General features: G+C 32.5%; 2 protein-coding genes and 1 long non-coding RNA gene across 7 annotated transcripts in view; 1 reads left to right on the forward strand and 2 right to left on the reverse strand.

Annotated features, from left to right (window-relative positions):
* LOC114341630 (pre-mRNA-splicing factor 18) overlaps positions 1 to 13,603 on the forward strand; it is a 152,160-nt gene that overhangs the window by 42,978 nt on the left and 95,579 nt on the right. The gene's annotated exons all lie outside the window — the stretch shown is intronic.
* The window catches only part of LOC114328825 (uncharacterized), a 50,393-nt gene that overhangs the window by 5,114 nt on the left and 31,676 nt on the right, over positions 1 to 13,603 (reverse strand). For 4 of the 5 annotated variants that reach the window (XM_028277772.2, XM_028277773.2, XM_028277768.2 and 1 more), the window contains exon 2: positions 9,512 to 9,643. In XM_028277772.2, the coding sequence (XP_028133573.1) occupies positions 9,512 to 9,643 (132 nt within the window). Of the gene's footprint in view, positions 1 to 9,511; positions 9,644 to 12,446; positions 12,772 to 13,603 lie in introns of those variants that run through there. The other variant, XM_028277769.2, reaches the window with a different exon arrangement.
* On the reverse strand, positions 405 to 7,721 carry LOC126880127 (uncharacterized). The gene is made up of 3 exons (XR_007696428.1): positions 7,347 to 7,721; positions 1,417 to 6,855; positions 405 to 925 (listed from the first exon to the last, which is right to left on the reverse strand). It is a non-coding gene; the product is annotated as an uncharacterized LOC126880127 (long non-coding RNA).

Consider the following 13,603-nt stretch of genomic DNA (forward strand, 5'->3'; position numbering starts at 1 on the left):
GGAGAAAATCCCTAAAAACCCCCTAAAAATACAGTTTTCCTGATTTTTCAAGATGGCGCACCTAACGGAAAAATCTGAAAAAAATCAGAGAGATAGACTTTGATAAAATACACAAAATGCAAAAAAAACTGGACCTGTAGCCCCCTCCAAAAAAAAGTTATAGGTTTTAAAAAAGTTAAAAAAAATTTGAGGTTATGTACACTCGACCTACGGGTCCATAAAAAATAGACATGTTTTGTAAAAGCCTCAGCTACACGTGTGAATTTTTTGAAATTTTTAAATCGATTGCAACCCAACTAAAAAAAATTAAATCTAAAAATCTACGTTTTTGGCTGTGGGGGGAGGGGTAAGGGGGGGTGGCGAGCTAAAAATCCGCGTTATCTCATTTTTTAGTTGCATAGAACGTAAAAAAAATTATAAAATTGAATTCTGGGAGTGAGGGCATTTTGCCTATCTTAACGGGGGGTACCCTTTACCCGAATTACATAAACCAATAATAAAGTATTAAAAACCTAATTTTCTCTAGGCTTATTCCTGTGCACAAGAAGTTACCGTAGATACAAAGTTTGGGAACCAAATAATCTAATATACAAATATGTCAAAAAAACCAGAGGTAACCTAAATCTGGAAAAAAAACATAGTGTATTTAACAGATAGTCTGAAATATAAAAAAAACCAATAGTTACTAAAACACCTCACTAAATGTTCCCAAACGAGGTTGCGGTTGCATCCTAGAAAATGATGCACCAGGATGGTGCGACCCCATGACTCCTGTAGGCCCAGGTGCCAAGACGAAAATTGAGCTGGAACGCTCCCATAGCTTGCTCCCAATTAGACATATTCCCAAGGTGACTTGACTGTGGCTGTAGTGGTTTCCCTAGGTGTCAAAGGGCTATGAGTTCACCATGTGGTTACTCCAAAATGGCTAAAAAAATATTCCCAGTTTTATTTCTCATTTCAAACATGAGCAAAAAGTAAAGGGAAGAAGAAATAATTGAGGAACTTTTTAGAAGCAATAGTATAGAAAAACCGACCATTAAAAATGTAACAAAAACCAATCTCAAGTAACCTTGAACTATTTTGAGTGTGAATACATGAACAAATGACATGGAATTTGTAATTTGAATATGATTAATTTAAGGAAATATCTGTAAAAATATTGAATTTATAAAATATTGGATATTCAAAAACCTACAGAGAAATGATACTTATTTCCAATATTAATTTGAGGACTGCATATGTTTGGTTATGTCTAACCAAAAAAATATATTAATGTATAATTTTCTTTGAATGAATACTCAATAATCGAATCTACATAAAATCCAAATAATGAGTTGACTAAGAAATTTTAACAATGGGACTAATATTTTAATATTCAAGGCTAACAAAAAAATTATTATAAAAAGGTTTTATTACCGGTGATTTCTATTCCGATTCCAAGAGGGGTTGTTCTACCCACATGCCACCCTACTGTAGAAAACCATTTGTGGTAATTTTTTTCCTTTTCACTGATGTTATAAAATAAAAAACCAACCGCCATTCTAATATTCTATGGTAGCAACCAACTTCACCTACAGCCACAGGTCAAGTGATGAACATTCGTCTCTCCTTCCAAGAGTACGACGTCAAACTCACCGAACGCGAAATAATTCTCGATAGGTGGAGTATGTTCCATCACCGAGGTATGACGTCACGTCAGTGGTCCTATACGAGGAATTAGAGAATTTAAATGGGAGAGCGAAGGAAAATAATTATAAAAATAATTAAAGAGTTAAGTTAGTAACGTGACCGTTACAATCCCCTTCTACTCGGGAAAAAAAATTTATCAAATTTTTTTTTAAACCTCAAAATATTAACAACTAAATTTACAATAGTCTAACAATCCACGTTTATTCGCAAGGTTACCACTAAGCATAAACTAATGGTCAAGGAAAAATAAATCAATACATGACTCAAACTCATACTAAAATGTTACTATGTTACTCTCTGCTACCAAATATTGACATAATATTGCTTAAAAGTCAAAACAGAACTAAATATTGCACTAAAGTTCATAATAATGCTAAGTGTCGAATTGGGCACCAAACCAAAATTGAACTATCCATGGACATCAGATTTATAAAGGATATATCCAAGGACGGAACAACCATGAAAAGGTGTGAGCCAATTCGAACCATATCACAAGTAAATATATCAAAGTGAATAAAAAAAATCAGTAACTAAAATAAGTAAAGAATTGAACACCCAATCCAAAATTGAACTAACAATGGACACCAGATTCATAATAGTATATCCAGAGAAGAACAATCAGGAAGATTTAGGGAACAATTCTCACCAATGCCAAATAATACCAATACTGAACATACCAAAGGAATCCAAAACTCAATAACCAAAATAAATGTGGAATCGGACACTTAATCCAAAGTCGGACTATCAGTGGACACCAGATTCATAAAAGGAATATCCAAAGAAGAACGACCAGGCAAATTTATGGACCAATTCACACCAATACTAATCCACATAAACAGATCAGGTCTACGTACACCCACATCCGGTAATACGAACCTATCCAACCAAATACACAAAATAAATGAAGAATCGGACACTTATCCAGAATCGGACTATCAATGGACACCAGATTTATATAGGAGTATATCCAAAGAAGAACGATCAGGCAAATTTATGGACCAATTCTTACTAATACTAAATATACTAAATTATTGGATCCAATGGTAACTAATACTGAACAAAATAAATAAATTAGGTCTACATACACCCTCATCCGGTAATATGAACCTATCCAAACTAAGTAATCAAAATAAGTCAGAATAAATATTGCTAACAGACTAAGTAACAGAGATGTAACCTGACTAAATCAAAAGTAAGATAAATACCTAAAGTGTATTGACTAAGATATTATAGAAACTACATAAACTTAATTCGTGCTGGTATTCGCGAACTATAGCATGTTGCTACAACAGATGTATGAGAATAACCAGACTCAGATAAGGTACTAATATAAGAATAAGTAAGAAAGAAAACAGAATGAATGGTGAACTTACAAGGTCTATGGCACTATGATAAATAATAGGAAGAAAAAAAAATATGATAAGTGATAGGGAAAAAAAATTGACGAGAACAAGCACAATTTTAAATAAAACTGAAAATTCATGCGTTCTCACATACGTGGAATTATTCAGGAAATGTTCAAAAATCTAAATAACAAAACTAATGCCTAAGGAAAGAAGTGGGAATATACTCAAATGAACAACTCATCTGTCTAAACACTCCAAATACTGACTTAACGAACCTACTATGTATAGGGATGGCCTAAGCATTGATTTATAAACAAGTGCGCAAGATATTTATCCATGTTTACTCATCAACTCAAAGTACAAACATACTATGAAGTAAAAGGCCTAATATGAACTAAATACTTCCCTATTAAATTGTAAAAAAAACTGGAATACTTCGACTAATTACAGAAGAATGGTTAGGACATGCGACCATCATTTCCTAACAAGAAATATTATAATGGTAAAACGTCTGCTTACTCTGCCATGAAAGACATAGATTACGAAGTCAGTCAAACAGCAGTGATCAGTTGCTGAGAAACAACTTCGAACCCACGCATTCACAAATCAGAGTATTGACAGACTAATCATAAGCAGAAATATGAAAGACTCAAGAATTCATACATACTTACATCAACATTCCAAACTAATTCCAGAATCATAGTGTGTAGGATAGAAGGATATAAATTATTAAGTGTTTAAGATATTGGAGAAAAATGTTAATAGAGTAACCCAATAACAAATTAAAAACCACATCTTTCGAATATGGCAAATTCAATAACAGTATATCAAAAATAATAAAAAAAATTAGTAAGTAATCAAATATTCAACATAATATAACGCATAACCTGAGATATGGTAGTGTAACATAGTTCCATCATAATATCCATATTAAACAAGAGTACTTGTATGAGCTTTCCTATCCAACTATATAAATACATAATAAGTTAACAACCCTACTAACTTAGGGGTTAGGTGTGCAAAACTAAACAAAAATACAAGTGAAGTTATTATTAATTGTGTAATCCTACTGACAGGATCAGCAATCAACAATATTGACTCATATTAATAATTAAAATGCATCATGTATAATACCAAAAAAAAATAAACTCATACATAAAGTACTACATAATATTTAAACCAATAAGTAATAAATTCATAAATAAAGTCATCAACAACAAAGCCAAAGATGAAATCAAGCAATGTATGTAGGTACCTGCATTATCAGATGGAAAAAAAAATTAGACTAATATTTCTAACCATACTAAAGATTGAGTTAAGCTAAAGACAAACAGAAGAAGAGATTAGCTTGAACAACACTGTTAAGGTAATCTTCTTCTGAAGATTGTTCTATAACTTAATAGAAAAATAGAATCAATGTTTCCTAACTAATAAAGAATTTATATTTGAATCTCAACCTAAAGTATCTGATTCATATAAGCATTATATTATGGTACCCACACTGGTATAATATTACCAACATTAACAAAACTAGAAACTGAGATGGATAATGGAACTACTTTATCATACAATAATTATAATTGTTATGTTTAACACTACCAATTAAAGAAAAATAATTTGGATGACCATCTGTAATCATCCGAACCATGCGAATTCAACGTATCATGTATAGAAGCTAATGTTCTGGACTGATATTGCTTTGTGGTGTGTGCCTGTCTTACCAAACAACCCAAATATCAAAAATAACAAATATAAAATATACTCTAAAGTTTGTAAGACAAATATACATATGGAGAAAATATTAGCGACACACCAACAAATCAAAAATGCCAGTAAAATATATAAAAATCAAATCAATATAGTAAATAAAGTACCTAAATCCTGAAAATAATTTCTAGTTAGGTGTAAAATATAACCATACTAGAAAAAAATATATGCATATAGTCAACGATTAATTGTACGTGCAAACATCCTACCATTGGTAGAAGAAATAAAAATTTAGACTAATAGAACATAATGTCAGTTATGTATACTCAGTTTAAATACACAAATAAGTTTCCAATAAAAATACAAAATCCAAACTAAGATATGAGCTGTACCACTAAAACTAAAAATGAGGTATCGAAAATAAACTAATCGAAAACAAAGAAAAGCAGTATAAGTCTACCTGTTTAGTATTCGTAAAGTTTTAAAGACCAAAAATAAATCAGAAGTAACATATATACAAAGATATGAAAATGGTAATAATACAGAAAATTCCAATAAAAGAAAAATGAACTAACAGAACTACTGTCTTAAAACCATAAAACGGTTGGCACCACGCATTGGGCAGCCAGTGTAACAAAAAGAAGAAAACTTCTGTTGGAGTGTAAGTGTGTAAAGAAAAGGTATACTCCAACAGAAGTAAGGAAAAAAAAGAAAGTAATAAAAAGGAAGAGAGAGTGGGTGAGTGTAAAGAGGTGGGTGTAGTGGCTTCTACGTTGAGAAGCCGCAATAGGAAAAATACTACTAAAGTGCAGTAGTACTGAAGAAAGGGGAATGAGAAGGGATAGAAGTAGAAGTGGGAAGAGACAGAGGCAAACTGAATAGAGTTGGCTAGCTATAGATGCAAGAGAGCAACTTGACACTCAAGGATGGATACGGCTCGTTTGCATGCCTGTCGAAGAACAGTAGCTCTATATAAATAGTAATGATGACTAGAAGATGAAATAATAAAATAAGAATAATGTACTGAAAATGAATGGAGATGAATAATGACTAAAAACGAACAAAATAAATAAAACTAACTAATCATGGGCGCCATGAAAATGATCTTCGATCATTTTCCCAGGTATCTTATACTGCTGTCAAATATTAAATATATCAAACCTGTAATAATGAACATAAAGGAGTAATAAAAATAAATGATATACAAAATAAGTAAATATTTATTAAAATAACTACTAGATTTTTAACAATCTCAGAGTTAGACAAGCATATATCATGTAACTCTAAAATGACATAAGTTATACAAGAAGCTATATATATTTTAAAGATAACAACAATAATGTTATCTGTTACAAACTTAAATACCTCTTACATATATATAGGGTACAACTCACATGAGTCTTCTACCAAATGGTTATAGTACGCCTGCTACGTACAACTAAAGGAAACTGACAAAGATGAAAATACTACAAATAAATAGGCCCAAGCCTCACTAAGGGAAAATACAGTAATGAATAAATAAAGTTAAATATACAATTGACTAAAGTAGAAATGAAGTTGAGATAAATACCGACGATGACCTAAATTAACCGAACAAATGGAATAAAGCGAATAACAGTAAAATATTTGGGAAACAAGCTAGTAATATTAAAAAATAAATTTACCCGAATTACATAAACCAATAATAAAGTATTAAAAACCTAATTTTCTCTAGGCTTATTCCTGTGCACAAGAAGTTACCGTAGATACAAAGTTTGGGAACCAAATAATCTAATATACAAATATGTCAAAAAAACCAGAGGTAACCTAAATCTGGAAAAAAAACATAGTGTATTTAACAGATAGTCTGAAATATAAAAAAAACCAATAGTTACTAAAACACCTCACTAAATGTTCCCAAACGAGGTTGCGGTTGCATCCTAGAAAATGATGCACCAGGATGGTGCGACCCCATGACTCCTGTAGGCCCAGGTGCCAAGACGAAAATTGAGCTGGAACGCTCCCATAGCTTGCTCCCAATTAGACATATTCCCAAGGTGACTTGACTGTGGCTGTAGTGGTTTCCCTAGGTGTCAAAGGGCTATGAGTTCACCATGTGGTTACTCCAAAATGGCTAAAAAAATATTCCCAGTTTTATTTCTCATTTCAAACATGAGCAAAAAGTAAAGGGAAGAAGAAATAATTGAGGAACTTTTTAGAAGCAATAGTATAGAAAAACCGACCATTAAAAATGTAATAAAAACCAATCTCAGGTAACCTTGAACTATTTTGAGTGTGAATACATGAACAAATGACATGGAATTTGTAATTTGAATATGATTAATTTAAGGAAATATCTGTAAAAATATTGAATTTATAAAATATTGGATATTCAAAAACCTACAGAGAAATGATACTTATTTCCAATATTAATTTGAGGACTGCATATGTTTGGTTATGTCTAACCAAAAAAATATATTAATGTATAATTTTCTTTGAATGAATACTCAATAATCGAATCTACATAAAATCCAAATAATGAGTTGACTAAGAAATTTTAACAATGGGACTAATATTTTAATATTCAAGGCTAACAAAAAAATTATTATAAAAAGGTTTTATTACCGGTGATTTCTATTCCGATTCCAAGAGGGGTTGTTCTACCCACATGCCACCCTACTGTAGAAAACCATTTGTGGTAATTTTTTTCCTTTTCACTGATGTTATAAAATAAAAAACCAACCGCCATTCTAATATTCTATGGTAGCAACCAACTTCACCTACAGCCACAGGTCAAGTGATGAACATTCGTCTCTCCTTCCAAGAGTACGACGTCAAACTCACCGAACGCGAAATAATTCTCGATAGGTGGAGTATGTTCCATCACCGAGGTATGACGTCACGTCAGTGGTCCTATACGAGGAATTAGAGAATTTAAATGGGAGAGCGAAGGAAAATAATTATAAAAATAATTAAAGAGTTAAGTTAGTAACGTGACCGTTACAGGTGGATGACACCCCTTCTCGCGGGTGAAAATTATTTTATTAAAAATAACCCCATAATTCGATAGAGCGACAAATTTCAAGCAAAATTTGTTATATAAAGTTATTAAAATAAATCAAAACATTTTAAGTTATTAAAAATCAAAGATTTTAATTTTTCTTGAGAAAAATGCATGTTTTTAACCAATTTTTCATCAATAATTTAAAAAGTGTAAGTTTTTACAAAAAAGTTATTATTATCAAAATTGAAGCTAATAAAAAATGAAATGAACCTCTTACTAAAAAACCTTTTAGTGTTAACTAAACGTGAGTTATAGGTAATTGAATGTATATTTTTTTTCGGCGAGTAAAAAACTCGTAAGTATTCTTGATGAAATAACGGGACATTGATGCATTTTATAACATAAACTTATTAAACATTTGTCAAAGTACTTAAAATATCTATCAAATAAGCCCCCGAACATGTTGATAGCGTTAAAATTTATGCTCCAAAATTTTTTCAAAATTTATCTTTTAAAATGTTTTTCAAAAAATGTTATTGTTTTTTTTAATAACTCCGTTCGTGTTTACGATATCAGGTTCATCTAAAAACTGGCTGAAAGCTAATTCCAAGTACTATTTAAACATGTTGTAGCTAATCTTTTAAACCTCTTACTTTTTTAAAAATAAAAGGTTAAATGGCCCCGGTTGCATGGTTCCCACAACAAAATTTAAGATTTAAACGTTTCTATCTCGGTTATTTTTTAGCCTATAGAAATAGTAAAACAGGTAAAATATTTGGCACAGGAAAAACTAAAATTTGGTTAAATATAATTTTTTACGTGTATTGAGTATTTTTGGAGTATTATCAAAAGAATATGAGAATTACAATAATTTTAAAAATTATGATTTTTTTAAATTACACCTTTTTTTCAAAAATATGCATTCTAAACCGTTCAAAATTATCGAAAATATTACTTATGCTAATATAAAGAAGTTCTTGTAAGGATTACTATAAATTTTAATTTTTGTGGAAATGGCGTATGTTTTATTTTTCACTTTCTCCTAAAAAAGTCAAAACGGTTCTTTTATTTTCATTATAACTTGCTTAATTTTGACTCTATTACCTTGTTTTGAAGCTCCTTTGGTAGGTATTCCGAAGTAATTTGACAAATGTTTAGCAGGAATATTTTATATATTGCATCGTTTTCCCGTTATTTAAGCTTGAATACTTAGATTTGAGTACTCGTCGAAAAAAATACACATTCAATTGCCAATAACTCACTTTGAACTAATATACGGTTAGTTCTTTATGTGAGTATTGTATTCAATATTTTATTATCTTCAATTTTGGTAATAAAAACTTTTTAGTAGAAACTTATAGTTTTTGATTTATAAGCAAAAAACCGATTTAAAACATGCATTTTTTTACGAAAAAATAAAATCGTTGGTCTTTAATAACTCAAAAAGTGTTGATTTATTTTAATAACAATATATAACAAATTTTGCTTATAATTTGTCCCTCTATTAACTTATGCTATTATTTTTAATAAAATAATTTTCACCCACGAGAAGGGGTGACATCCACCCCCAGGGTAAAAGCGCAAGTTGGCATCATGTCACCTTTGTTCCTTGAGGTATCATCTAATTACTCACCAATTTTCATGAAAATCGATGGAGGTTCAACGAAATCGGAGGTGAAAACCTTCAGTGACTGCACTAAAAGACATTTCTGGTATATGATGTTCAGTATTACAATCACCAGTTACAACCCGTTGTAACAAAGCTAATAATAAAGTTCTACAATACCTGTATAAGCATTCGGTGGGTAAGTATTTTGTTGTGGAGCATTTGGAACATTTACAGTTTGTTGGACGTTTACATGAACGGGCATCGTTGCACCAATTGTCGAAATTATTGGTAAAACTGATATTAGTCGTCCTAAAATGTAGTTAAAAGCGTATTAATGATTATATTTTTTTTTATTTAAACAAATTACAATACTGATCTATCTAACAACTTCGACATCTCACGTCTAATAACAAATACGAATGCATTACACCTGATCCGTGTTTTATACACATGAAAACATTGCAACAGAACCAACATTTTACGGTCAAGTAATGTTTTATGTTTACTTATGGTCAGTGGCTTTGGATAAGGTTAATAACATTTTTATTCAGAATTAGGTGTAAACTATATTTTATACTAATTGTATTAAGGATTGTTAATAGACAATCCTCTAAGCCCGTTACTAGCAGATATTTTTATGGATCATCTCGAAGCAAGCATTCAAACAGTTCTCTGTATTGGTGTAGTAGGAAACAAACAAAAGCCCTGAAATTAGTCTTCCCACTTCCATAGAAAAAGTACTTTTACACCAGTACCTTCTGCTCAATTACATATATACAGGCAAGATATCAACAAATATAGCCAAACACATAAAAAGGAAGGAATAACACCAGCTTTTAGAACAAACAACAAATTAAGCCAATACATGAAGAACAATAAGAGCCAAAATAAAAAGCAATTACAGAGTGGTACTTGTGGTAACTTTCCAAAAACTTACATCTGTCAAACTGGCAGAACCTTTAACTAACGTATAGCAGAACACATGATAGCTTTTAATAATATAAAAACAGATTCTACGTACGCCCGTTTTAGATCATAATCATTCTTTTAACGAACAGTTTCAAATTATCTATATTCAAAATAAAGAAGGCCTTAAGCTATCTTTATTAGAATCGATGGAAATTAATAAATTAAACAATACAGATCAAATCAAACGGTACAGACAAACTTCAAGAACAGCTAAGAAAACTCTTCTAAGACTGCTTAAATGGTGCCGAATTACCAAAGAATGGAAATTATCTATCATGTCAACCATCCACAAAAAGGGCAGCAAGGATCAACGTGAAAATTACAGAGGAATTGCGGTAAACAGCACAATAAGTAGGATGTATGGGAAACTTATTAAGAACAAAATAGAAAATAACTATAGAGATTACGAAGCAGAGGAGCAAGCTGCGGTAAACAGCACAATAAGTAGGATATATGGGAAACTTATTAAGAACAAAATAGAAAATAACTATAGAGATTACGAAGCAGAGGAGCAAGCTGGCTTTAGAGCTGGGCGGTCCACAGTAGACCACCTGTACTCTATTACGCAAGTTATTGAGAAAAAAACAGCCGTCAATAAAGAAGTTCACCTGGTATACGTAGACGTACAAAAAGCATATGACAGTGTGCCCCTCAGCAAACTATGGTCAACCCTACATCAAACCAACATTAAACATGGTATTATCAAAGCAGTCCAAAGTCTGTAAAATGGAACGACTGCAAAAATTAAAACTGGATCAAGGATGTCTAAGAGATTTAAGGTCACGAAAGGATTGAAGCAGGGTTGTTGTATTTTGCCTACCCTCTTTAAAATTTATCTGGAACAAGCACTTAAGCTGTGGAAAAGAAAATGTAATGGCATGGGAATCCCTCTCAATTACGACACGACACTATACACTTTATGTTTCGCTGATGACCAAATTCTGATTGCTCAGGATCATGACGACGTGAGTTACATGACGCGGAAGCTAATAGAAGAATATAACAAGTGGGGTCTCGAAGTCAACATTAAGAAAACTGAAGCCATGTGTATTGGAGGAACAAAGCAGTCCATTACATTAGACGATGGGGTAGAAATTAAACACTGCGATGAATACAAGTACCTGGGCATGAAGATAACTCAAGATGGAACACTCGACGCTGCTATAAAAGACAGAAACCTACTGGGTAGGAAAGCCATATCCATGATGAACAGCATTCTGTGGGACCAGACAATATCTAAAGCGAACAAACAGCTAATATATAATAGCATACTTAAAAGTATAATCACATATGGCAGTAAAGTTTGGCCACTGAAACAAAGAACGGAGAAAATGTTACTAGTAACAGAAATTGACTTCTGGAGAAGAGCAGCAGGCAAATCAAGAAGAGATCGGATACCAAATAACAGAATACGAGAAATGATGGGAGTCACACATACAATAATTGATGACATAAAAACAAAACAACTAGTATGGTACGGCCATGTACAGAGAATGCCAGCTGACAGGATCCCTAAGCAGATTTTGGCATGGACACCACAAGGGAGAAGAAAAAGAGGAAGGCCAAGAAGAAGCTGGAGGGAGGGAATTAAAAAAGAACTAGAGGGGAAAGAGAAATCCCTCCAGGTCTATGGTTAAACAGAGAAGAATGGCGGTTAGGTGTCGGAAGGCGTCGGAGAACGCTGTAAACCGATAGTAGTAGTAGTAAACAATACAGATATAATTCTGAATGACCAACTTGAGACAAACAGCTTCTCACTCCTCAACCTATTCAGTTAAAGACTATAAAGTATAGACACACGGTAAAATACATCACTTGAGAAAGACTCTCTGTCGAAACAGCTGTCATGGGCGCCCATACCTATGGGCAGGGGGGCCGGCGTGCTCCCCCTGGCTTTTCGGTTACTGTAAACTATATATGTTTATCCAAAGTATACAAAATATAATGTGCAACATCTTCACGTCTGCCCCCCCCTGAAAATTTTTATATGGGCGCCCGTGACAGCTGTAGTTACATTAATTTATAATAAACTTTCTGGAAGTAAGAGTCGAATGCATTACACTCTTCTTTAGTTTATCCTGAGTCTGTTCGTCGTGTTGAAAATGAATAAAAACTTCTCCTGCGATTCTGGTTACCGTCTTACCTTTTTGTATTACTGTCTTCGTAAAATTGCGGTACCAGTATCTCACGTAACAAAAATAGAACAATTGTGTCACTAAATAAACACCGAACATTGTCACTGAGAGAAGGGCCAATTTAGTCAAATAATCTTCCCTATTCTTGGGTGGAATGTACCACTGCGAATGGCTTTGAGTCTGTATACTCATTTTTTTTCTTTCAATTGACAATATTTTATGTAAAATAGCAGCAGATATACTAAATGTTCATTACAATTACAAACAACTGTAGGTATTATTCATCTTATCGTAATCTTTACCATGGGATTAGTGTGAAATTGCGCGCTCATTAGTTTCGTCAACTTGAGTATAATTGAAACCGGGAGATACAGCAAATATTTTGTATTATAGTCAACAATTTACTGGCTATATATAATTATTTAAATTGTTCTTTTGTCAATTTGAGTAAGGATTTTATTTATAGTGGAAAAATTAGGTGCATATTTTCTAAACGCATATAAACAGTTATAGTCCCCAGTACACCGTCCGTTTGTGATTAAAATGATTACAAAAGTCTTAAATGGTTTTAACTTAGGGTGACCAAACGTCCCGAAAAAACGGGAATGTCCCATTTTTTAAGGATTTGTCCCGGTATCCCGAAAAAGTCTCTCGGGACGCCTAAATATCCCGTATTTGAGTTGGGTTAATTTTATGTATCTGATTATATTTTCTCTCTTTAATTTTTCTTCAATTACGGCATTTTTTTTCATTATTACTTCTCCCTCTCTTGTTACATTGTGGCCCAGTATTTTTCTCAATATTTTTCTTTCAAATTTCAGAAGGCTATCTTCCACTTTCTCGTGAATCGTCGTTGTTTCCGTCCCATATATAACAAAAGGTCTAATTAAGGTCTTATATACAGCTTCCAGAGCGAACCGTGGCAGGTGAGAGAAATCCTGTCTATGTAGAGACTGTACGACTGTAGAGTTTAGGTGGGCGTACGACCGTCGACAGCGTTTCTCATTGGCCATGGTTCGTTCTGGGAGCTGTAGGTTTATATTATAAGTACTTAGAGTCCTGCTTTTCAGCAGATTTCTAATCATTCCATATTAGGTCTGGATCCCGCGTATGAAAAAAAAATTGATTAATAGCAAGCTGAAAATTTGTTAATAGCTTAAGGGTG

Source organism: Diabrotica virgifera, chromosome 2, assembly GCF_917563875.1.
Source record: "Diabrotica virgifera virgifera chromosome 2, PGI_DIABVI_V3a".
Taxonomy (NCBI): Eukaryota; Metazoa; Arthropoda; class Insecta; order Coleoptera; family Chrysomelidae; genus Diabrotica; species Diabrotica virgifera.